The sequence below is a fragment of the Monodelphis domestica genome, chromosome 3, assembly GCF_027887165.1.
Source record: "Monodelphis domestica isolate mMonDom1 chromosome 3, mMonDom1.pri, whole genome shotgun sequence".
In the NCBI taxonomy this organism is placed as follows: Eukaryota; Metazoa; Chordata; class Mammalia; order Didelphimorphia; family Didelphidae; genus Monodelphis; species Monodelphis domestica.
This window is the reverse complement of record NC_077229.1, coordinates 266,710,889-266,736,682: the sequence shown is the minus strand read 5'-3', so window position 1 is coordinate 266,736,682 and position 25,794 is coordinate 266,710,889. Positions and strand designations below refer to the sequence as shown.

The 25,794-nt window shown below is 35.5% G+C and overlaps 1 protein-coding gene across 9 annotated transcripts in view; it reads right to left on the bottom strand.

Annotated features, from left to right (window-relative positions):
* DLGAP1 (DLG associated protein 1) overlaps positions 1 to 25,794 on the bottom strand; it is a 1,166,486-nt gene that overhangs the window by 370,192 nt on the left and 770,500 nt on the right. Inside the window, exon 1 of one of the 9 annotated variants that reach the window (XM_007487663.3) lies at positions 20,295 to 22,597. The exons of 7 other annotated variants lie outside the window; for them this stretch is intronic. In XM_007487663.3, the coding sequence (XP_007487725.1) occupies positions 20,295 to 20,345 (51 nt within the window). In that variant the 5' untranslated portion in view covers positions 20,346 to 22,597. Of the gene's footprint in view, positions 1 to 20,294; positions 22,598 to 25,794 lie in introns of those variants that run through there. One more of the 9 variants, XM_056820789.1, reaches the window with a different exon arrangement.

The following is a 25,794-nucleotide window of genomic DNA, read 5'->3' as shown; positions in this document are numbered from 1 at the left end:
TAGAAAATGAAGTAATTCTGTAATGTAAATATGGCCTGGGAGGTGAAAGGGAGGACATAATGTTAGAGTTGAAAGAGATCTTAGAAATCATCTAGTCCAGTCTTATGATTTTATCAAAGTAATGCCTAATTTCTCTGTGTCCTGCCATCTATAATTCTATGCTTCTATGAAACAATTTGCTCAAAGTGAGATTAGTTAGGGGTATAGTTGAGACCAACTTCAGGTCTCCTGATTTTGTACAATGCTTTTCCCGGTACATGATGTTACATTTAAAGTACTCATTGATAACCATTAGGGTGAACAAAATTTAAAAAAAGGGGATTAGTCTATGTTTTAACTTTATTAATTGATTTATGTCACTATCCTAAAGTGGCCTCTTATTGTTGTAACATGGGAAAATGTGGACGTGAGACAACAACATCCATAAGCTTCAAAAATTAGATGGCCCCGTGAAGTTATTTATGTGGGGATTTCTCCAGTGGTCTGCATCTCACTTATCCATATATTTACATCCTCTGGGATTGCTGTTTATGTCCTCCAAGAAATAATTCACCTGGACCATCCAACAATTTGGTGGAAGTTGTCTTCCAGATCTTTTTGTATCATGTGGATACAATCAGAATACATGGGATGCCCACTGATTATATCTTGCTCTTACTATATACTTATTAATTTTGAAAATGTCCAGTTGATAGTTTCTTCTTCTCTTCCTCCTCTTTCTTCTTCTCCTTCTCCTTCCTTTTCCTTTTCTATTCCTAGTCCATGTTCTTGTCTTTCAACATTATTACTACTTCCCAGTGAAGTGCTTTACAAATATGATTTTGTTTGATCCTCACAACAACCCTGATGGGCAGGTGCTATTTTTATTCTCCATATATATATAAATATATATAATATATAAGGAAACTAAAGTAGAGAGAGGTAAAGTGATTTGTACAGGGTCAAGCAGATAGTAACTGCCTGAAACTGAATTTGAATTCAGGGCTTCTTGATTCTAGGTCAAGAACTCTATCCATTGAAACTCCTAGCTGTATGATAGGCAGCATCAGAAAGAGCTGGCACTTTCTACTTTAGTTACCTTATAGTTATGTGATCCTGGGAAATCAATTAGCTTCTTTCTGCCTCAGTTTCTTTATCTATAAAATAAGAAAGTTGATCTTATCTTAAAATTTTGAGACTTCATAATACTTTAAATCAATAGTAATATTCAGAATAAAATAAGGAAGAATATCAATTGCTAATTTAGAAACTCAGGCTTTCTACAAGAAGGGCAGTTATAGAACCTTTCTGATGGTTTTTGTCTATCACATCGACCAATTGTAATTGGTCTACAGAGGGGTATAAATCAAGTATTTCCCCAACCAATAAAATCCTCTATTGTAAAAATCAAAACCCAAAACAACCCAGTAAAGCAAAAAACAAAAAACAAAAACAAAAACAAAAAAACCCCCCAAAAAAACAACAAAAAAGGCAATTTTATTCAACCTCTCTTTTCTGCCACCTTTTGACAACAGGTGAAAGGCATACTTTACCAAGTTCTTTGATGTTATGAATGGTTACTTCATTGATCAGTCTTGAAGTCTTCCATTATTATCAATGTTATTACCATGTTTTCTGTCATCCAGGTTCACAACATTAGTGTCATCTTTGCCTCATCTAACTTGTTCCTAGCATCCAGTCAGTTGTCAAATTGTTTTTCTCTATATCTCTTCCATATTTCCCTATTCCACTCACAGAGCCACCATTGCTATTTCAAGCCCTTACACCTGGACTACTGTAATATTAGCTTTCAAAACGGATGAAAGAGAACAGAAGGAAATAAAATTTATACTTTGTGTGTGTGCATATATATGCATATATATATAAATATATAAATATATGTACTTGTGTTTACATTTTGCATCAGGAGCTGTGCCAAGCACTTTTACAAATATTATTTCATTAGATCTTTACAACTCTGTGTCTCCCTGACTCTGCATCTGGTGATTTATCCACTGCGCCACTGGCTGCCTTGAATCTTGATCTGTTCTTCCTTCCTCAAGTTTTTCCTTACACGAATTTATTCTCCACTCAGCTGTGAAAGTGATTTTCTTAAAGCATAGGTCTGACCACAGGGTCCCTCCCCAACTCAATAAATTCCAGTGGCTCTCTGTTACCTTCAAGATTAAAGATGAAACTTCCCAGCTGTGTGACCCTGGGCAAGTCACTTGACCCCCATTGCCTAGCCTTTACCACTCTTCTGCCTTGGAGCCAATACACAGTATTGACTCCAACAAGGAAGATAAGGGTTTTTATAAAAAAAAAAAGATTAAATATGAAGTCCTTTGGTTGACATTTAAAGCTCTTCCAAACCTGATCTTTCTTTCCTTGCCAAATGTACATGTCCAGAAATGGCCAAAATGGGAGTTTCTTTTGCTGAGCTTTGCAGGTTAATGATGGAGGTTTAATTTTTCTTTTTTTTCCCCTTCTCTTTTTTGGTTAAGTGAGTGGTAAGGAGAAGGAGAGACATTATAAATGCATGTAAGACAAGCAGAAAATAAATATTTTAAGAAAGAAAAATTATAAAGAATCTGCCTGCAGCTATTTGTTTTAAGTAAAATATTCTGCCTTCACTAAAAACATTAGTGCCCATTACTAAATCAAAAATGGCATTGGCTTTTAAAAATGCTTTAGTTTCCTACATACTGCATGTTACATCGTCGCTCCAGTTGCTGGCAACGTTTTCCATTGCTAACAGCTGTGATCAAGTGCAATTGTCTCATTTAAGAAAATATATAATTATTTTGTAATAAAACAGCATAAAAAGAGAATCCTGAACTGAGAAATTTCTCCGTTTCTCCCTGTTCCAGGCATTAGTTGAAATTTACCCTTGTGCAGACAGACAGACAGACAGACAGACAGACACATACGTGCCTTTCACATTAAAGTACTGATACATACTTGCAATTGTTAGAATTGTGAAATAGGCAGCAAGAATAATCTATTAAAATCTGTCTGGTTTGAGACTTCTTTTCTTTTCCTTTAGCTATTTGAGGCTGAACAAAGCCTCACTAAATAGGGTTCCCCAGATGCTCAGGGTTTTCTGTCTCACAGTTGTGTTGACTCTCAGCAATCAGCATGTGCTTATCAGTACAAGTGGATGATTGGACACTTAAAAACAAAAAAACAAAAAAATCCAAATCAAAAATAACCTTGTACACAAGACCTGCAGTTGTTTGGACACAGTGAACCACTCTGATTACAAGAAATTGTATTGGATTAAGCTCTCCTTGTGATATCTTATTTGTAAAGAATAGATCATTTCCTTTTTTTGCCCTCTCAGGCAAACATGGCTAACATATCGCCAGAAAAGGTTTGGCTGGATTGGGCTGTGTAATAATATTATTATTATTAATAATAATAGTGGTAGTAATAGTAGCAACAATTACATCTAAAACGTATTTACAGAGTACATAAAGGTTTGTTAAGCATTTGGTACACATAATCCTGTTTGATTATCTCAATAATGCTAGTAGAGTAGGGATAGGTGTTATTAACATTCCCATTTTATAGATGAGGAAATCAAGGCTCAGGGAGGGTGACCTGTTCAGTAATAATTTGTTATTTACTCATTTCAGTCATGTTTGATTTCTTGTCACCCTACTTGGGGTTTTCTTGGCAAAGATACTGGAATGGATTGCCATTTCTCTCACCATCTTATTTTACAATTGAGGAAACAGAGGCAAACTGGGTTAAGTGACTTGTACAGGGTCACAGGACTAGCAAATGTCTGAGGCCATATTTCAATTCAGGCCATCCTGAGTTCAGGCCCAGTGCTCTATCGACTGTACCACTTAGCTGCCCATTCAGTAATAATAATAATAATAATAACATGGCAATAATATGAAAAGCAACTTGGATAAATATCCTCTTTCCATGGAAGGCAATTTGGTACAGAGGAAAAAATACTGGACCTCTTAGAGCAGGGGATCTTGGTTTTCCTTTTAACATGATTACTTACAAATTAAATGTTAAATGGATAAATTATTCAACTCCTGAGAGTCTATAAAATGAGGATAAAACAAACTATTTAATTAGAAGGATTCTTATGAAGAAAGTGCTTTTGTAACCTTGTTGTCCTACATAATTTGAGTTACTATTTTGTGTCAGGAAGGAGTTTGAGCTTATTGAACTTCAAGGAGCTTCTCAGATTGAATTCTGGTTCTAGTTTGTGGCGAATCAGCTGTATCTGTCTAAGGTGGATCATGTGCTGATTAACTCAAGGGACTGCTCATACAACTGCATTTCTAGACAGTATTCATTCTCCTTTTGTTCTGCTTTTCCTGTAGGAACTGTTAAGACTATCTCTTTTGAGTGGCTCTCCATCTTAATGAGGAGTTACCCTGAGGTAGTGTAGAAGCTTTGTTTTTCATCTCCTTTGACAATGATAATGGTTAGAGGAATAAAAAAGTTACATCTCTTGAGAAATCGAAAGTGTTTTTTTTTAAACATATTACTGGGTTTCATCTTATTATCAGGCACTTCTTTATGCACATTCTGGACTCACATTTTCTCTTTTCATGTGTCCTTGTGTATACCCTCGCCATTGGTGTTTGGTGACCTATACCCTACGTATATGGGGGTGGGGCAGAATATTTTCCATTATTTTATATTCTATTCCATTTAATGGATTATTTTAACCTAATGTGCCTTCTGACTAGTTATTAAAAAGTAAATATGTTGGTAGAGGCTCATTAGATACATTTTTTAAGTAAGTATCTTACACCTCAGATAATTTTTGGGGGAGGTCTACTTGTGAAGGAGATAATGTTTTATGTGGAATTAGACTATACAACCCTCCTAACATCACTAATGCAAAATCAGTGGAACTGCATCACTCCTTTCTATAATATGACTTTCAAGCTACCTTTCTAAATTGACTTTCTCTGTAAGATGTTATTTGATGTTCATTTAAAAGTTGATTTCATTGGTGGAAAATACTATATGTATTCTATGTGTATGCTAATGGGTAAAAAATAGGGAGAGAAAGTGTTCAGAATTCTGCCTCAAAGATGAGGAGAAGTAGTAACATTTTTTTCTTTTTTGGATTTTCTCTGACAATTTTTTAAAATTTCAAAATACACTGATTCCTCTGTGAATTACCTTTCAAATAGTTGGATATTCTTATAGAAGATCAAAAGTGTGTTCTTTTTCTTTTGTTTTTAAATTTAGTAGGAACCAAAAGGCTAAAAAAATTTCCTTGAGACATCTGAATACCAGAGGATTTTGAAATTTGCAATTTCCAGTTTGTGAGTAATCAAGGAGGGTGGGAGTAGAAGTGGGAGGAGGTTAAATGGGATATTATACTTGGTCCTTTTCTTTCCTTTAGATGCTTATGACAATTATACAGGGATAACTCAAAAGTTCAATTGTGCTTACTGAAGTTTATAAAGTAATTAAGGAATTAGATTTACAAATAGACACAATTCTTTGGTAGAAAGTGGTAGCATGGTGTAGTAAATAGATGGGCAGGTGGGGGCAGCAGGGTGGCTCGGTGGATTGAGAGCCAGGCCCAGAGACAGGAAGTCCTGGGTTCAAATGTGACATCAGACACTTCCTAGCTGGGTGACTCTGGGCAAGTCACTTGACCGCCATTGCCTAGCCCTTACTACTCTTCTGCCTTAGAACCAATACCCAGTATTGATTCTAAGATGAAAGGTAAGGGATTAAAAAAAAATAGATGGGCAGGTATAAAATTAGGAAAATCTGGGTTCACTATTGACTATGTAACTATGGGCAATTGTTTAACCTTTTAGTATATCAGGTATCTAATCAAGACCACAAGTTTCACAGAAGTTATCATCTTTCATTAGTGGAATGAATTTATATAGGGTAATTCTTCATACCAATGAAACCACAGAACTGGATCAAAACCAGAAATTAAAACTTTAATGCAAGTTCAGACACTGAGCTCCTTTATTTAAGTACCAAATATCCTTGGTTCAGTAATTATTTACTTCTCATCAAACTGATAATATAAAGAAAACAATGATATGAAAGAGGTTAGAAGGAAAGAAGAAAAAAGAAAGATGGAAAGATGAAAGGAAGGAGAGAGGAAAGATGGGAAGGAAGGTGGGAAGTAGAGGAGGGAATGTGAAAGTCCCTAAGCCTTAGAGAAAAACAACTACTCCTGAAAAAGTCCAAACTTATAAATATGTACTTTTAGAATTGAATATTTATATATTCCTTTAACCCTCAGACTCCACTTTTTACTTAATAAAAACAAGTGCTCTTAATTATGTTTTTAATTAAAATTATGGGCAGCAGATTGATGTAATAGAATAGTTCGACATCAAGGAAAATGTGGATTCAAATCCTGCTGCTGACACTCACTAACTGTGTGACCTTGGCCAGTACCTTCCATCTTTGGACCAGTCTCCCTCAAATATCAAATGAGTGGGATGCACAATGGTCCTTTTTAGCTCTAAATCTGAGGAACTTAGGAAAGCTAGGTCTTGCTGGAGAATCAGCAATGAAAAGGACTGCACTTTGCTTTCCTACTTTTTCAGTCTAGAAAGAATTTTATACCCAAAGTTAAGAAAACATGTATGCAAAAGGATGTGAAAACCCATATGTTCTCTGTCACTTTTGTACTGTGTATTTTCAATGAGATAAAATGGGTTATTTAAACTTTGAGTTTTCCCATAGGGTTTAGGAGCTTCAGCTGTTTATCCAGCAGCACACTACTTAAAAATAGATAGGATGACATTTGTGGGTTGGGGTATTTTTATATCCTTTTGAGAAAGAAGCAGGACTTTAATGCCACATTTACCATTTGTATTACATAAGAACAACAATCTTTATGGAATAAGAGGTATGCATAAAAAACCCAGTTTTTGTTCCTAACAAATAAACCATGGAGCTTTTGGAACCAATCAAAATCATTTTTGTTAGATAAACTGAAGGGAATAAGAGTATGCCACTCCATGTGAAGGCTTTGCTTTTGAGTTACTAAAATTAGTTTAATGGCCACAATAAAATAGGTCAGAAAGAATTGAATATGGAGATTTTCCCCTTATCCTATTTTACCAGTTACGGTGACACATTAAGTTGAGTAGCTCTTTTAGAAACTATTTTACAAGCCTTTATAAACATGGCTAATTATGTTTTAACTAATAAGGAAGAAGCAGCTAGTTTGTCCTTAACCTTCTTTTTACTGAATTATATTATACCTTAGCTGAAAATTAAAGAGTTTAAACTGAAACTATATTTTTATACCAGAGAACTTCAGGTAATCATGACCAAATTAGCTCTGCTAACTACAAAAGATGTTGAAACTAAAGGGAAATGAAAAGAAAGGCATCTCTTTTCAATCTAGTAGGACATGGCTATCTGAGAATAATACTGATTTTATTTATAAAAATATACTTTAAAAGGAAATTGCCTTTACTGGGTAATATTAAAAAGGAAATCAAGTTGGGAGGGGCCAGTTAGGGTGGGCACAGATCATCATTATATCTTATTTTTGTCCTCACTTCTTATAGAATTTTGCTTGGCACTTGTCCAGAGAAAGATGAGATTAGCTTCTCTTCCTCCATTCTACATACCCTGACTGGTGAATGTCACAGCTCAGGTGAAGGGGCTCACCTGAGGACAAATTATACCTTTTACTAATCATAAAGCACCTTGACATGTTCTATTTTGTGCCTGCTGCCCCCTCTCCCTCTCTTGAATCTTACTGTTTCCCAGAGACTACTGTAGAGCATGGCCAGGCAGCCAAGCAGGGAAAGGAGATAGATTCAAATAATTCCACTTCTAAATCTCCCACAAAGTGATAGAATGAGTAGCCAGCCCACCTACCTGACACATTGTTTTGGCACGACTGAGTTTCCCTTTTCCTACCATCTCTGAATGCCTTTAATGGACCATGCACTCCCCAAGAGCAAGGATTTTGTATTTTCTTTTGAAAACCATCGTCAACCACTGAGCACCCTGTAGCATGCTATATAAATGATAAATACTAATGACGACTGAAGAAGCAGGCTCCCAAGGACCCCAATTGCTACCTGAAGGAGAATTCTGAGTGAGGAGAAAAAAAGAAATTCATTTTTGACACAAAAGCAGGGCTTAACTTGCAGTTAGGACTAGCCACTGTCTTTAAAAAGCCCTTACACATGCCCTTTATGAGGTGGCAGTGGTAGAGTATTCTAGTTTCTCTTGCGTAGTGTTAGATGAGTGTTTCACCTATTCCCATCTTTTTTTTTTCAAGTTACCATGCACAGTTCATCAACTGTTTATTCTCAAGTGAAACATAGCCAGTGTGCATTTATAATGTTAGAGCAAAAGAAAAATAAGTCAGTGATAAGTATCCAGGGACCTCACTTTGGAACCTGTGAATTTCATGATTATTTTATTATTATTTTGGATGCAATAGAATTTTTCTAATTCAGATATATCTAATTTCCTTTCTTACTTTTGGTTTTAGAATTGATACTAAGTATCAGTTTTAAGGCAGAAGAGAGGTAAGGACCAGGAAATCAGGTAACTAGGCAAACTAGTAACCAGGATCATCCAGCTAAGAAGTATCCAGGCCAGATTCAAAACCATGACCTCCTGTCTCCAGGCCTGGCTCTCTGTCCACTGAACCATCTAAGTTGACTGAAATATCGAATTTTCTTTCCATTTTCCTTCCCTCTCATGTTCAAATCTTCATTATAATATGAAAATATCAGTGATACTACATCACAATATATTTTTGTTTCTAGATGACTGAGATAGGCAGAAATAAGGTAATATTCAAGATTATTAATCATTTTAGTGACCTTTTAAAGTTATAGGTATATATGCTAATTTCATATATGAGATTTATACTAATAGCTTCGTAAATGACAAAAAATACCAAGTTTGCTTTTTTTCAAATGAAAATACCAAAGTACTTCATTTGAAAAAATATTAAGTGAAAATAATTAGTAACTTTACTGAGTTAGAAGGTGAAAATCTCTTGGAGATTAAAAAATGGGGCAGGGAAGAAATATGTAATTTTATAAGCTATATCATTCTAATTTGCAAACCTTTCATGTTTTCTTTATTTGATTGTAAGCTGCTTGAGTGCAGACGCTGAGTTGTTTTATAACACGATTTGTTTAGTACCTACCACAAGGTCTTGCAAACAGTATTTATTAAAAAACTATTTGTTGAGTTTCAGGGTTGAGTCAGTATGCAACACAGGAATGATTGGTAAATTCCCTAGAAATGAAGGTGAATTGCTTGAATTCAGTGGCATTGAATATTCAATGCAAAAAACTTCTAAAAAAGAATGTAAGGGATCAGTTGGATAGCTCACTAGATTGAGAGTCAGGCCTAGAGATGGGAGGTCCTGGGTTCAAATCCGACCATAGATATTTCCAGACTGTGTGACCCTGGGCAAGTCACTTAACTCCCATTGCCCAGCCCTTACTGATCCAATACACAGTATTGATTCTAAGATAGAATGTAAGGGTTAAAAAAAAAAGAACCTAAAACATTGCTCTTCCATGTGGAATCATTATAGGTGATCATAACAAAGAGCATACACATTAACTGTTTACTACTTATATTTTTCTTTAATTTAATAGGATCATAGAAGACTTGGAAAGAACTTTGGAGACTGGCACAACTCCTTTATTTTATAAAATAAGAATCCGAAGTTAAGTGAGTTGGCCCATCAAGTCATACAAACTACCAAGTGGCATAGCTAGGAATCAAAGACAGATCTTTTGATTCCAAGTCTGAATTTCTTTTCCCTACAACACACTGATAAATAGAATAAGCTACTCTATACCTGGAGTCAGGAAGAACTGTATGAAAATTTAGTCTTAGATATTTATTAGCTGGAAGACTCTGGCAAGTCACTTTACATTGTTTGCCTCAGTTTCCTTATCTGTAAAATGAGCTGGAGAAGGAAAGGGTAAGCTCCTCCAATATCTTTGCCAAGAAACCCCAAATGGGCTCACAAAGAGTCAGACAGACTGAAATAACTAATCCACAACAACAAAAATGGGGATAATAATAGTATCTCCCTCCCAGGGTTGTTGTAAGGATCAAACAAGTTATTTGTAAAGTGCCTTGAAAGTCTGAAAATGCTATAATAAAGGCCAAACAGCTATTAGTATCATAATATTATTACAATTAATACTCACATTCCTCCATCAGCAACCAAAAAAGAGCTGTGTTAGTTAGACTGGCCTCATTTCTCCTACCAAGACAATTAAAGCTAATGCTATGCTATCCGGTCAGGGATAACCGAACAGAAACAGAGCTGACGTTTCTACTTCATCTTCCCAGAATGCCTCAGGAAAATGGTGTTTATCTCTTGATTCTTGTCCTCACTACAACAAAGCACATCCCTGGGGAAAAAAGAGCCAGTTTTTTTTTTTCCATTTGACTAGGCTACAGCCCTCAGAGGGTGAGGCATGGTAAGTAGTTAGTTTTCAGCAATCAAGGATGGACTCTGAAAAGTGGGCAGCTGAAATCCTTAGAGATTTTTATCCCCAGCCACATTGGTTATAGGGGGCCCCATCACAGTGGTGAGGGCACCCCTGAACCTTCCTTTGGAATTAGAAGGGTGAAAGAGTCTCAGACGACGAGCCAACAGTCTGTGGTGGACAACAAGGCATGGCAAGTCATAGGGAGAGGAATTTATTTTTCTTCTGTGATGACATACTTTTAGTCCAATGTAATTATTTTCCTTGTACAAAATATAGAACTTCAATTTCCTTGGACAACCATAGATATTAAGTTATTGGCCAGTCAGTTGTAGAAAAAGGAAAGTTCAATTAACCAGATTTGAAATGCCAAGACTTCTCTTTTAAAAAGAGTTACAATCTATAGACTTTTATCTAAAAGTCTCTGCTGGTTTAAGACTGTGAATACATGCCTTCTTATTAAATTATTTTGTGGATAACTTTGCTCACAGCTTATCTTCAAACTCATGATCAGCACTAAAACATAACTCATGTTCCAGTGTCTTAAGTGTATCACATAGTTTTGTAAGACTTCTGTGAGGCATAAATAGATATCAGTCAACTGAATGAATTACTGAACTAATGTTCATATAGTCATTTGACCAAAATGCATTAATTGCTTATGGTCTGACAATTAATTTAGCATCTTATTTTACTTCTCACACAATTACTTTGTGGTAGATAAGTACAAACTTCTCATCCATTGAAATACAATTAATACATTTATTATTTATGCATTAATGCATCTATTATTTAGTATTCAATCCAAGAGCCTGGCTGTGAACTCCAGCATTTCTAAATTTTCTAATTACTCCAAATAGACCAGGAATAAGGATGAAGGGGTCTGTTTCTAATACTAGGACATGCCAAATAGATCTTCTGAGTCAGTTTATGGTAGCAAGTGGCTGTTTTTAGCTATTTAGGCACTTGTTAATTTATTTATGATTTACTTAATTCCTACTAGGGACTTGGTCTTCTAAATCTGAATTTGAAAAGACTTAAGAGAATTCTTATTATTTATTTTGGTAATTAAAAGCACAAAGTAACATTAACTTAAAAATTCTCACTATGGAAGACAAAATTGACCATATTTTTCTTAGGAATATTAAGTGGGAAATTTAATTTTACTTATTTGCTTAAATGTGAAATTGAACATTCAAAGAATAGCAGACAAATGCTTTTACCATATATGATAAAGAAATGATAATGATTTATTTTATTGCGGTTTTGAAAAATTCAAGGTAAATTTTCATGTGCCCCAATGTCCTCATTTCATTTGGTAAAAAGGATTTTAAGGAGAATAGCAAGTTAGGACTAGGAATGAAGAAACTTCATATTTATATTTTTAGGTCTGTCACTGAGTTATGTAGTAAACTTTAAAAAGAGATGAAAGGGTACTCATCACCTGTTATTACCACAAAATTAATGTCTAAAGGATTTGCTAATCAGTCTTTTGAATTCAAAAAAATATAAATTAGTAATACTACGAAGAAGATATATTCTTTTATCCAACCTTTACACTTAATCACTAGCTACTCTTTAAAACCATTCAATTATATAATGATTATGCTCCTACCTTCCTTCCTTCCTTCCTTCCTTTCTTTCTTCCTTCCTTCCTTCCTTCCTTCCTTCCTTCCTTCCTTTCTTTCTTTCTTTCTTTCTTTCTTTCTTTCTTTCTTTCTTTCTTTCTTTCTTTCTTTCTTTCTTTCTTTCTTTCTTTCTTTCTTTCTTTCTTTCTTTCTTTCTTTCTTTCTTTCTTTCTTTCTTTCTTTCTTTCTTTCTTTCTTTCTTTCTTTCTTTCTTTCATCTTGGAACCAGTACTGTGTATTGGTTTGAAGGCAGAAGAATGGTAAGGGCTAGGCAATGGGGGTCAAGTGACTTGCTGGGAAGTGTCTGAGGTCAGATTTGAAGCCAGGACCTCCCATCTCTAGGCCTGGCTCTCAATCTACTGAGCTACCCAGCTGCCCCTGATTATGTTCTTTTTTAAGGACCAGAGAAGAAGAGTTAGGCAACTATGATACCAGCTCCACATTAGTGACATTTTAGATAGCTGTTGATGTCACTCTTTCTTTTTTTCCTCCCCATTTCTCTTTCCTTTCTATATTTTATCTTTCTCACGTTTCTTCTCTTCTGCTTTCAACTTAGTCTGCCAATTGATACCTATAAACCTGAGTTAACATGTCAGTGACTCTTATATTTTAACCAAACCATGGTACAATATGACTCAGGTCTGAAACATAGCAATGGAAGACTGTTAAAAAGGAAGAGTTTAGGCAGAAGCAGAGGTGACAGTGTTGTACATTAAGGAGGTATATAAGCATGTGAGATAGACTGAGATCCTAGATGGCAGAGACTTTCTTTTATCTTTATTATTTGTATCTCTGATTCTTAGCAGAGTGTTTTGTACATATTAAGTACTTAACAAATTATTTTTCATCCATTCATTCATTCATGCATTCATTCATTCATTCATTCATTCATTCATTCATTCATTCATTCATTCTTTCATGTGAAGGAATCCATGGACTGGAACAGGGACAGATTGTGGAGAATATTTTGATGAGAATCTTTAGGAATAAACAGACATGATAATGTACTGGAACCACTATGAGTATTCACTACCATTCATGGCCATGAATGGTAGTTTGGAGAAGCAGGTCACATACAGGGAATGGAGTCAGGATCTAGTAGTGATATCTGAAAACTAAGATATCTGATGGATCTATTTCTCTACTAAAAGGAGAGCCATGAAAAAATTCTTAAATGACCTTAATGATCATTTTGTTCTTAAACTTAGAGAAAGGGATGGGGAAACCTGAGCTTTTGGACCTGAATCTTACTAGTAAAGAAGATCTGACCACTGAAGTAGAAATGAGAGGGACCTGCAGAAGGATGATGACAATTTCAAATGCAAACGATCACTCCAAAATTTCTTCTATTGTTCTAGAAAATATTATTAAGGTGATCATTCCTGTGCCTTCAAAAAGGGAAATAGTGATGACTAAGAGGGTTTAATCAAAAATCAATCATGCTATACAAACTTTATTTTTGGGAGATGACAGTTTCTGTGCCAGGCCAATTCATGCCAGTCCAGTGATTCAGACTTGACAGTAGGACATGATGAGATACTCATAGGCCATATAAAATTTACCAAGAAGAAAAATATTTAACAACAGAATATCTTAAAATGATATATTTATTGCTGGTTCAGATGCCTGTGGCTTCCTTTTGCATTTGCTGTGGTCATGGTGCCTGGCCAACCCCGGCCCCCCCAAACATCAACTAACCAAGTAGTAGGGAATTCCCATAAGTCTAAGGAGAGCCAGTTCCCCATAGATTGTAATTTTCATCCCTCAGGTGATCAGTAAGCCATGCCAGTGATTTAAGCTTCAGTGTCCCAGAATAGAATCCCAAGGCTAGCTTCCCTGCTCCCTTAAAGGGAAACCAGTCTAACCTAACCTACATAAAATCATGTCACAGACAGTGCTATTAGACTGATCAGAACAATTCTACAGGCACAGTGTTCTTTGTTTTAGCGAGGAGCTTAACAAAGTCTTTCACATAATCCTTAGGAACAAGACATAGATATATGGGAAAAATGATATTTCACCTGGAGAGATCCAGAATTGGTAGAATCACTAGATAAAACAAATAATGATTGACGGATCAGTGTCTATCTGGAAGGCGGTCTCTAGAGCAGTGCCCCAGGGGCCTATGCTTGGTCCTTAATCATTTGACATTTTATGAATGACTTGAATAAAGGAACAAATAGCACCCTTTACAAGTTTGCAGATGGCACAAAGTTAGGGGGCCTATCTAACACACTGGATAAAAAAGAATAGCTTACACTGATACAGCACCAGAAAGTTTGAGGATTTTATATCTATATCTCACTGAATGGCAGTGAGGTGGCAGTAGATAAGAGAGTCAAAGAAATAGTAGTGGATAGAGGGACAGCCTTGGCATTATGAAGATGTAGGTTCAAGTCTTGTCTCTGACACATGCACACATGTAATCCTGGACAAGTATATCTCTCAGTTTGCTAGACAACTCTCTAAGACGTTATGTTATTATAATTTATAGTAGGAAGAGAGTTTTTCACACGAGGAGTTCTTTACATTGTGAAATCACTGGTCCAGACCAAAAATATTTAGGGGGAAAAAGGTATCTTAAAAAAAAAGAAATACTCAGAAGAAAGGTAGGGCAGGCCTAGGAGAGATTTCAAAGATTTATTACAACCTTCTTTTCCATCTTTATTTCTGAACATTAATGATGATTAAGGGGATATGTAGCAACTATTGGCAATTTGGTTTTCCAACTAATAGAGTCATCCCCCAAACCACCAGGCAGAGGAACATTGGGGACCAACATGTAAAGGCTAAAAGCATTGCTGACAGTAGCTGCAGATCATTAGCAGACAAATAAGACAAAATAAAATAAAAACTACATTGGCCTGTAGGAAAAGACAATGAAAAAGGAAGAACTGCCAATAATTTTCCTAAGGAGACTGCTAGAACAGAAGGTTCCATAAGACACCAGGACAATAGACAGAGGCAGAAAATTAGGACCAGTTAGCATAAGGAAAAACACTATCAGAAAGGGGAAAAAAGCTTAGAAAAAGAATCTAAGACTGAATGTTAAGAAGTAAACAATGCCATGCTTCACAAAGCAAGTTGTCTAAGGAAGGTGTAGGTACAAGTTTTGATGGGTCCATTATCTTATCCCTGTGGATATTCTGTCCACTGTTGCACATCATTATCCATCCATGCCTTCTCAGTCTGTGCAATTCTTGTCAGCATCTTTCTGTAAATCCTCCGTAGAGGATTTACCCACCAGGCTGGAGATCTACTTCTGGTTATTTTCTGTGGCTACCACTAAAGTATTTGCTGTGCTCCTATGCTGATCTGTTATTCTTTACCCTTGCTAACAATTTTTTTCTTTTTCCAGTCATAGGTGTCATTTAATAATGTTTTAAAAATTTATTTCTTAAGTATGCATTTTCTTCAATTGCTTCAGTCTACTTATACTTTTCATGAATCTGTTCATTGCTCTTTGGGCCATCTATAATTTTGACTTCTGACACTGGTATTCTGTGATTTGTATTTGTATAAAAATAATATTGGTGCTAAAAAAGATGAGTTTTTCCAGCAAAGAGCATCTTGGGCTCATTGAAAAATCATTGGAAAAGTTAATGGGTAAGAAGGTGAAAAGATCAAGGACTTAAAAAGAATATGTGCCTACTTTTAGGACCATGGCTAAACAAAGAATCACCTTTCCTTCTGTCAGGTCAGAAGTAATTACATAGAATATCGGAGTCTGACATCAAGTTGCTGAGGAGTAACAAGCTGTCTTCTTAAGGTAGTCATTATTAATAAAGACATTATTTGCATCTGAGTAGAGAGGAAATGGATTACTTAGTTTTGAACAGTCAACACAGAGAGACAATATCTATTTCTCAGAGAGGCACATGCTTTAAGCCAAAAGGATGTCTTTGGAACTAGCTAGAACTAGCTGGAGAGAACTGATGGTTAAATATTCAGTGTGAGCATTTACGTTTTGAAAATTGTCAAATACTAAAATCAGGGCTTTATTTATTATTCTGTTGATTGTCTAGACTTAAGAAAGTGATGGACAAAACATTAATAATGCAGATTAAACTCAATAGTGTGTCATGAGTAAGTTTTGGTGTTTTTTTGCTGGGTATGGTTTGTTATTAAAAATTGCTAGATAGCACATTGGCTACAGCAGCAGGCCTCAAGTTAGGAGTTCACATGTGGCCTCAGATACTTCCTATTGATGTGATCCTGGGCAAGTCACTTAACTCCAAATGTCTAGCCCTTACCCTTGCTTAGGGTCAAACTCTAAGATGGAAGGTAAGGGTTTTAAAAAATTAGCAGCATTTTTTCTGCTTATATAGGACCCAAAACCCCCCTCAAATGTGTAATCTTTCTTGAATCTAACTAGGGTGGAGGGAGGAACTACGTTCTGGGTCACTTAATGAACTTGTGCAAGTGATTCTCTATCACTGATCTTTGCCAAACTTCGGATAATTGAAGAAACACTAAGTATGAATTTGGAAATCTTAACCTAAATTTTGAAAGGGAAGAAGCAGATAGTTCAAGCTATAGGCCAGTGAACTTGATATTGATTTCTGGTAAAATTCTAAAAATTTATGAGTACTTAGAAAGGGAGAAAGCGATTACTAATAAATCAACATGGATTCAATAAGAATGATTCATGTCAAATTAATTTCATTTCCTATTTTGACAAAATTAGTATATTGGGAACTGTGTGAAAATTATACACTTGGCTTTTAGGAAGGCATTTGAAAAAATTTCATATAATTTTTATACTAAAAAACTTAAAAGCACAGAGATTATTTTTTCTTTTTTTCAGTACCAAATTCTCTCCCTTCCTTTACCTTCTCCCTCATCCAGTGACTGAACAAAACAGTTTCTTAGCATAGATAGCGAAGGATTCTCAAACTTTTCAGTCATCTGAGTTTTTTAGAAGAGTGAGAGACTGCATGATTCAATAATCTCAACCATCTCCCACACAGCATAGCTCTAGACATTTAATGACTGTGTAACCCTGGGTCAACTCACTTAATCTCTGTTGCCTCATTTTTCTCATTTGCAAAATGAAGATGATAATTTCTTTCAGGGTTGCTATGAGGACAAAAATGAGAAAAAAATGTAAAGGTCTTTGCAAACCTTAAAGTCTTATATAAATGATATTATTATTGTAATTTTGAATGACACATATCTGAGGATAGCCAAAAAAGTTCCCAAAGAATGCAATTGTGGAATGAAATTAACAATCCTAAATTTAATAATCATAAATATAAAATCCTCTACTTGGATTTTATGCTAAAATCAGTTGTATAGATACAAGATGAGGGAGACGTGTCAAGAAAAGAAAGCAAAGCAAATAGTTGATGTAAAAAAGACCTTGCAAACCAAAACAATTCTGAGGTATCACTTCACATCCATCAGATTGACTAAAATAACAAAAGGGCAAAATGACAAGTCTTGGCAGGGATATGGAAAATCGCAGATACTAATACCCTGTTGGTAGAATTGTGAATAGATCCAATCATTTTGGAGATTACTTTAGAATTACTCCCAGAGAGCTATAAAATTGTGGGACTATTTTCCAATGAGATCAGGAAAAAAGGAAAAGAACTCAAATTCCAAAATATTTATAGCAGTTCTATTTGTGATGGCAAAGAACTGGAAGCCGAGGGGATGTCCTTGGGGAATGGCTAAACAAATTGTGGTATAAGATTGTGGTGGAATACTAGTGCTAACTGAGAAACAATGAACAGATTATTTAAAAAAACTTGGAAAGAACTACATGAGATAATGAAGAGTGAAACAAATAGAACCAAGAGAACATTATACACAGATAAAAGACTTAATATTTGAGGAATAACTTGTGAATGTCCAACTGCAGAGAATGAACTAAGTAGAAACACAAAAGACAATCTCTCTCGATATCTATATATCTCTTTGCCATATGATATCTTCTATGATGTGGGGAGGGAAGAGAAGAGTTAAGATATCTGAAATAAATTAAATTAATAATAATAATGGTAAAAAAGACCTAGGTGTTCCAGGGGACTACATGTCCAACATGATTCCATCATATGAGGTGGCAGTTAAAATATCTGATATCATCTCAAGTAGCATTAATAAAAGTGTAGTATCCAGAGGGGATGAAGGAGGTTCTATCCTGCTATAGTTTTCCCTAGTCAGTCCACATTTATAGAAGGATGAACCATCCTAGAAACTTTTTTTAGTGAAAGCACTGGCAAGTCAGAGTGACCTGGATGAGGTGGGGGAATATTGGCCATAACACACGAAGACAGATAAAAGAAATTGAGGACATTTTGCTTGGAAAAGAGGGCACTGGCAGGAGGGAAAGGAAGATGATAGAAATCTTTACCTTTGGAAAGGTCTGTCATTTAGAAGGAGGGTATGATTTATTCTGTTTGTATTTGGAGGACAAAATTGAGGTCAAAATATAGGGGCTATAGATAAGGACAATTTAGCTAAAAAACTTTCTCATGGATTAGAGATTCACAAAAGGGGTAAATTATCTCAGTGAGTAGAGTTTCCTGTTATTGGAGATCTTTACACAGAAACTGGATGACCCGCCCCCTCCCAACAAATGCTGTGGATAAGGTTTGGGTTGATCTTTGTGGTACCTTCAAAACTAAGATTCCATAAAAAACAAAAAAAAATTGAAATAAAATGTGCTGCATGTTTAATCTCACAAATGTTTATCTGTATATTCTTAAAACCCACACAAAATATTATGATTCTTTTCATAGGTTCTTTTAAAAATAGTGACATTTTCATATAAAGAACAATTCAGAACTAGAGATTTTTCTATGGATTTTCACTAATCTAACTAGCTCTTAAGAAGACCTATTTATTCAAAGGGGATAAAATAAAAGTTGATTTCTTTCCTAGAATGATCTGTTTCAAATAATCATCTGACAATGATTTTAAAAACATAGCCTTCTTCCAGTCAACAAAACACAACAGTTACATCATTCATTAAAACAAAACAGGGTCAAGTGGAAAAACTAAAATTGGGGAAATTTTTCTCAAGCACTGAATCCTTTCCATTTCCCCAGATTTTCTCCACAAACTCTTCCTGTTTGAGAATGGACACAGTGAGGCATCTTTTCAGGGCAGCTACTTGTGGAATAAGTAGGAGAGGCATTGATTTTTAAATTGCATGGCAATGAACCCAGAATACTGGTGAGCCCCATCAGCTACCTGCCCTTTTTGTTTGTTTGTTTGTTTTTTATTTAAAAAAAACAATTATCACTCTTTGGATAAGGAAAATGTACTACAGTCTTCCCCAGCACCTCCTGCCTTTTCCAGTTTAGGGAAATCTGGGCTTCTGTGTGACTGAAATAAACCCATTCTTTCTCTCACTGAACAGAAAGCTATGGTGCAAAGAAAAGTCAGTCTAGCAATTGGTCCACCCCTTTATTTTCTAAGAAATTGTTTGGTCAAATCAGAAGCAATAGTGGAACTGTGGGACTAAAGCAACTTGACATTTTTTAATGCTGTGAACTTTAGTAGACAAGTAGATTTTTTTCCCATGTGGTTTTCATTCATTACAGAACTGGTAATCAACACCGTACTAAAGCTAAAACAAGAACCCCAACTCAATGGTTATCAGCATGCAGTAAAAATTAAAAAAATACAGTTTTACAGAACAAAATCCAGGGAGCAGAGGCCATGGAATAATTTTAGCAATTGGAACACGCTATCTTTGATTCCCTGTTCACATACCCAGAAATGAAACGTGTTTTTAGCACGTCAGAGAACAACATTCTTTATGTTTTTTTCTGCTTCCCTTAAAATGAATTAAATGAAACATCAGCTTCCTAAAGATCACGCAAACCCCAGTGATATCTCATGCCTTAAATGGGTTTACCTGTCTTTATTACAATAGTAAATGTTCAGATCTCTAAATTCACTTTGCTCTCAAGGTGATAAAATATACTCTTCACTAGTCTGTTTTCTATGGTAAATTTTATTTTGATATGGTTCTGGTTATAAAAGCTAGAACTCTTCCCTTTCCCCCTTAGTTGTCGTACGAAGCTAAGCATACATGCAAAGAATATAGACTGGTGTATAGTTACAAGCTTCATCATATTGCACACCCCAGTTTCACATACATAAAATGAACTCCAGAATGAAAAGGAGAAAAAAAATGGATTGCTAGAGAGTTGAACACAAAGACAACATTTCTTTCCCTCCCCACTGCCCAGAATTGTTGTCAACTTACCTTATTAGCTGAAAATCCAAACAGAGTCTCTTTACGGAAAATTAAGTTCATTATTCATCTCAATTTGGATTTGGGTTATTGCAGCTGAAGGCATTTAAGCCTCTCTCTGCGATTTGCCAATGCAAAGTGGGTGAGTATGGCAATAAACACAAGGGCTGAAGGGGAGTGGTTGGCCATCACTCACAACAGTAGACTTGTAACTTTAGCTTTCCATTAGTATGCAAATACTTAATGAAATGAAATCATCCAACTCCAGAACAATACTTAAACGACTACTGAGAGCAGATATCCAAAACCCAGGCAGGCACTTTTGTCTTAGCTGTTGTTATGGTGGTGCTGCCTGCAAAGTGCTCCAGCAGAATTCCACTGCTATTTTTCATTATCTGACCATATTCTCTCAGCATCACTGGATATTGATTCATTTAGTACAACATAGAATGAACAATTTATATCCTGTCAAGGTGAATGGTGTGTGGGATATCTAGAATATGCTAAAAAGGGATTGGCTCACTGTTTTGGCTACTGCTAGAAAAGCAGATGACTCCTGGGTAATGAACATTTTATCTACATTCAAGAATTGTTTGCAGATTAAAAAATAAAACTGTATGGCTATGCGATTCAGATGGAACGCCCCGATTTTTAATAAAGAGACAGACTTCCAGGGCTCCAGGGACATAACAAGACTGATAGCTATCTAAACTTTGGTAATGAAATTCTCACTTTGTCCACAATCAAGATGTGCTGTTTTACACTTTGTAGCATTTTCACAAAAAATGATCAAACACCTATTAGGGACCCTCGGGAAAAAAAAATCCATGCCTTTTTATATAGTATTTCACTATGAAAAACTTGCTGGGAAACTTTTTTTAGCTAAGATACGCAGCTCATTACTATATGTGGGCCACACAATGTACAGCTGGACCTACTCCACCAATCAAATTGCTTCATGAGATCTGAGCCAGCAGCATTTATTTTAAACCCAGCTCTATCAAATGAAAACAGAACCACAAAAAGCAATAGGAGTATTAAGTTATTAATAGCCAGCCTAAAGTGACATGACTGAGCAAAGCAGTTTCTTAGCCTAGACTAAGGATTCTCAAACTTTTGAGGTCATCTGAGTACTTGGGCAGGATGAGAGACCCCAAAACTTAATTACCTCAATCAGCCTCAACAGTGCTTGGCACAGAGTAAGTATATAATGAATGTTCACTCGCTTCATCCATCCATCCATCCATCCATCTCTGTCTCTCTCTCTGTCTCTCTCTTCATTTATCTATCCAACTACCTATCCAACCCTGTTTGTCCTAACAAATCAAAACCAGAAAAAACCAAAATGCTCACTTGAATGAATAAAAAATTATGTTAATGAAATATCAATTAATTAGCAAATCATTGAATTAACAAATATTGTACTGAATTCCTCCTATGTGCAAAGCACTGTACTAAATGTGTCTAGTGCTAGGTTAGGTGAGTTATATAAAGAAGACTTAAGGATCCCCCCAAGAGAATAAAGACATCTTCTCTGCCCTCAAGGACCTACTGAAGGAACATGTCTAGTGAAGGAACATCAGAATTAAAATCAAATTATAAAAATGCTAGAAGAGATCTCCACATTGATATATTAGTATAGGAGTTGGAGATATGAAACAAGTAAATTATTAATTTGTGCCAGGAACAAAAGTGAAGATACTATAAAACATTAAGAGTACAAGGGCCTAGCATATGGAGCACTCAGAAAATCTGAGGAAACTACTAGCTGCAGATCTCACACTTATTCTTATTTTTTGTTTTGTAAAAAGAAAAAATGAAAGGAGAAAAATGAGGTATCATGGTGTGATATTGTGTGTCAGGCATTAGACCTGGAGTCTAGAAGACTCTAATTCAAATCTTACCTAAGATACTCATAACTGGACAAGCCACTCAACCTTTCTGAGTTTTACTTTCTTTATCTGTAAAGTGAAGGGATCAGATATAATGACCTTTAAGGTCTCTTCTAGTTTTAAATCTATTATCCTTTGGGAAAAGTTATCATGATCTTCTCTACTGAGAGCTTAGGTATCTGCTTACTTTGAAAGATAACACAGAAATGAGATTCAGAGCTAGAAAGGAAATTAGAGGCCATCTAGCCCAAATACATCATTTTATAGAAGAGGAAACTAAGGTCTAGGGAGCTGAAATGACTTGCCTAAGGTCATAAGGCAGTAAACATCAGAGGTTGGATTTCAACCCAGACTCTCTGACTCCAGAACCAATGCTCTTTCTACTGTACCATTTTGGAGCAAAGTTTCTTTAATTTTTCTTAAATGCCATACCTCAGTGGCAATACTTAAAATATTAAAAAAAAAAAAAGAAAAAATTCTGTGATTTAGTTAGTGCGCTTACTTGTCCTCAGACACAGTTGTGATAAAAAATTAATCTCCTGGTGGCCAGCATTATGGTCATGAACCTCTTTGTAATTGGCTAGGTTGGTGCTCAGATGAAAGATGTACAGTCTGTCTTTGCTTGTGTTTGTACCCCAGTGTTTAGGACAGTTTGTTCGTTCGTTCGTTCGTTCGTTCCTTCCTTCCTGCTATATTAGAAGTGTTTCCAGATCATTGGCAATGTCTTTGATAATTCCAGGTCTCCTTCATGCCACAGAGAAATACCAATGCAGCATGTTAAGGGAATTCAGAAATGATAGACTATGACAAATTCCCTTAATCCAATTGTTTTCCAGGAAGATGTGACTATAAACTTAAGTGAAAATATGATTAAGAGAGGTTCATAGGCAATATCTTCCATGAGGCATAGATCCAAGTTTCTAACAAAGGGTCCCCTTCATATAGTGTACCCCAAGTTACTTAATTTTTTCCCTTAAAATCCTTCCCGTATTAATTGCTTGCCTTCTCAGTGAGGAGGGGAGGGGCTGGAGAGAGGGAGCAAACGTGGAACTCAAAATTAAAAAAAACATGTTAAATTGAAAAACAATTTCCTGCACCATAGTAACAATCCTTCCTTAATACTTCAAAAAAATTGTGATTTCATTGGTGTGGTTACTTCCTCCACTGAAACAAAGAAGAAAAGATCTGATCAGTGAGAACATGAAGATCAGTAGAGTGAGGCAGGTAGGAAGAGAGATCTATGGCATATGATAAGTGGCATAAATAAGTGAGAAAGACTAGCAGGTAACTGACAGTGTCATGGTAAGGTGCAGTACAAGACACTGAGTCAATGACCCAATTTATATTAATTAGTCAAGAGAATTGTGATTGCTAAAATGAAATTTGGGATGTTGAACTCACCTAGAGTGAGGTTAACAGAAATTGCTAATGTGAGAGAGAGAGCTCTTTTATAGTATGCTGAAACTGAAGGAAAGCTTTGTTATTTATGGCTGTGAATTTTTTTTTTTGTGGCATAGCTAAGGAATTTTGGCCACACAGGGCAAAGATTGTATGGTGTTGTCAATGAGACATATTTTGCAAAGAAAACACTTTTACCCTAGAAACTTGCAGTCAAGGTTGAAGAACAATTGAGATATATGACCATGACTCCCTAAAACATTAAAAAAGTATTTACTTTGATAATTGTTTAAAATTTGTAAGGTAAGGGCTTAAAAAACACCTTAGGCAAGGTCTAAGCCAGAGAGTAAAAGAAAAAGGAAAGGACTTAAAAGTACAAAAAAGTTTAGCAGTTTTTTTTGTGGTACCAAAAATGAAAGTTGAGGGGATGCCCATCAATTGGGGAATGGCTAGACAAGTTGTGGTATATTGTTTTGATGGAATATCATTGTTCTGTAAGAAATGATGAGTAGAATGGTTTCAGAAAAGCATGGGATTACTTATATGCACTGATGTAAAGTGATATTAGCAGAACCAGGGGAATATTGTACAATATTGGACAGATTAGTACAATAGTAATATTGTAAGGATGATCAATTATGAAAGACTTAGCTGCTCTGATCAATGCAATTAACCAAGAGAATTCTGAAGGATTTGGGAAGAAAAATGGTATCGCTCTCCAAAGAGAGAACTAATGTGGTTTAAGATTGTGCTGAAACATAATTTTTTTCACTTTCTTAATTTTTCTTTTTTTTTTTGACATGGCTAATATGGAAATATATTTTGTATGATTCTAAATATATAATTGATGGTACATTTCTCAATGGTTGGGGTAGGGGAGTGGAGGAGGGAAAGAATTCAGAACTCAAATAAAAAAATAATGTTCAAAATAAATCAATATATTCATTTAGAAAAAGATACTTTTATGAGGCAAGTGCTCAGTATTATCCCCATTTTACAGATTAGAACATGGAGGTTTAGAGGTATGGCTTGTCCCTGGTCACAAAACTAATAAGTGCCAGATACAGAATTTGGATTTAGGTCTTTCTGACACCAAGTTCAACACTGTACCATAAAGCCATAAATAAGAGTTGCAGCAGTTCCAGTAAAGTATCAGAATAATGAATTCATCTTATTTTCCTCAAGACACATTTATTCATCATGTACTATGCTCTGGAATATGCTATTCTTTCTCAAAATGGAAAATGGCACAATCTCTACCTTCACAGAGTTGATATTCCCAAAGGAAGATAAGATCTGTACAAGTTAAGTATAATACTAGGTAGGATATGAAAGGGGGCCAAGAAGAGGTCTTGACAAAGTACTTCTCTAAGAAAATTTGAGGGGAAAGAATCTTGAGCTTACAAGAAATCAATGAAAGCTTCATAGATGAAGGGGAACCCATGAGAAAACCTCCTGAGGAGAAGTCATTTACCTAAGAGATTTCCCGTATAGGAAATGTGTTTATGGGTACAAGGAAATGAAATTTTAAATTTGATCTGGCAAAAGGAAATTAGTGAGTGACACAAGATATAAACATCAATTTCTAGGGCAAAAACTAATGTCCAATATCCAGGAGTGGATGTGGTATAATTAATTATTATAAAACTTTGTCTTGCTACAAAATGCCAACCTGAATAGAAAAATGACTGACATATTTCAAAACTCTATTTTTCTCAGCTATTCCAATAAAAATAACAGTTCATTATTCTTTCAATCCATTGCCATATTAAAGGAGATTCTCATGAAATTTCAATATTTTTTAGCTAATATTCACAGGCTATGTGACTATATACATTTATTCCTTCACACCACATGACGACTCATTGTTTTGGACCTAATAAATTCTTTAAACAAGAAAGTTTTATGTTAAAAATGAGGGGGGAAAGGGCACATGGGCAGCACAATGGATAGAGCACCAGGCCTGGAGTTGAAAGGATCTGGCTTCCAATCTGACCCCAGACATTTCCTAATTGTGTGACCCTGGGCAAGTCACTTAATCTTATTTATCTATTAAAAAGAAATAAAGGAAAAAGATAAATTATTTGACCTGGGATACTGTGATGCCCTATCAGTTTTAAGTCTTACATAGACAAGGTAGCTTCTGGTTCCCACTGCTTAAATTTAGATTTGAACACAATTTAAGGACCCAATACTCAAATAAAATTCATTTATATCAAATA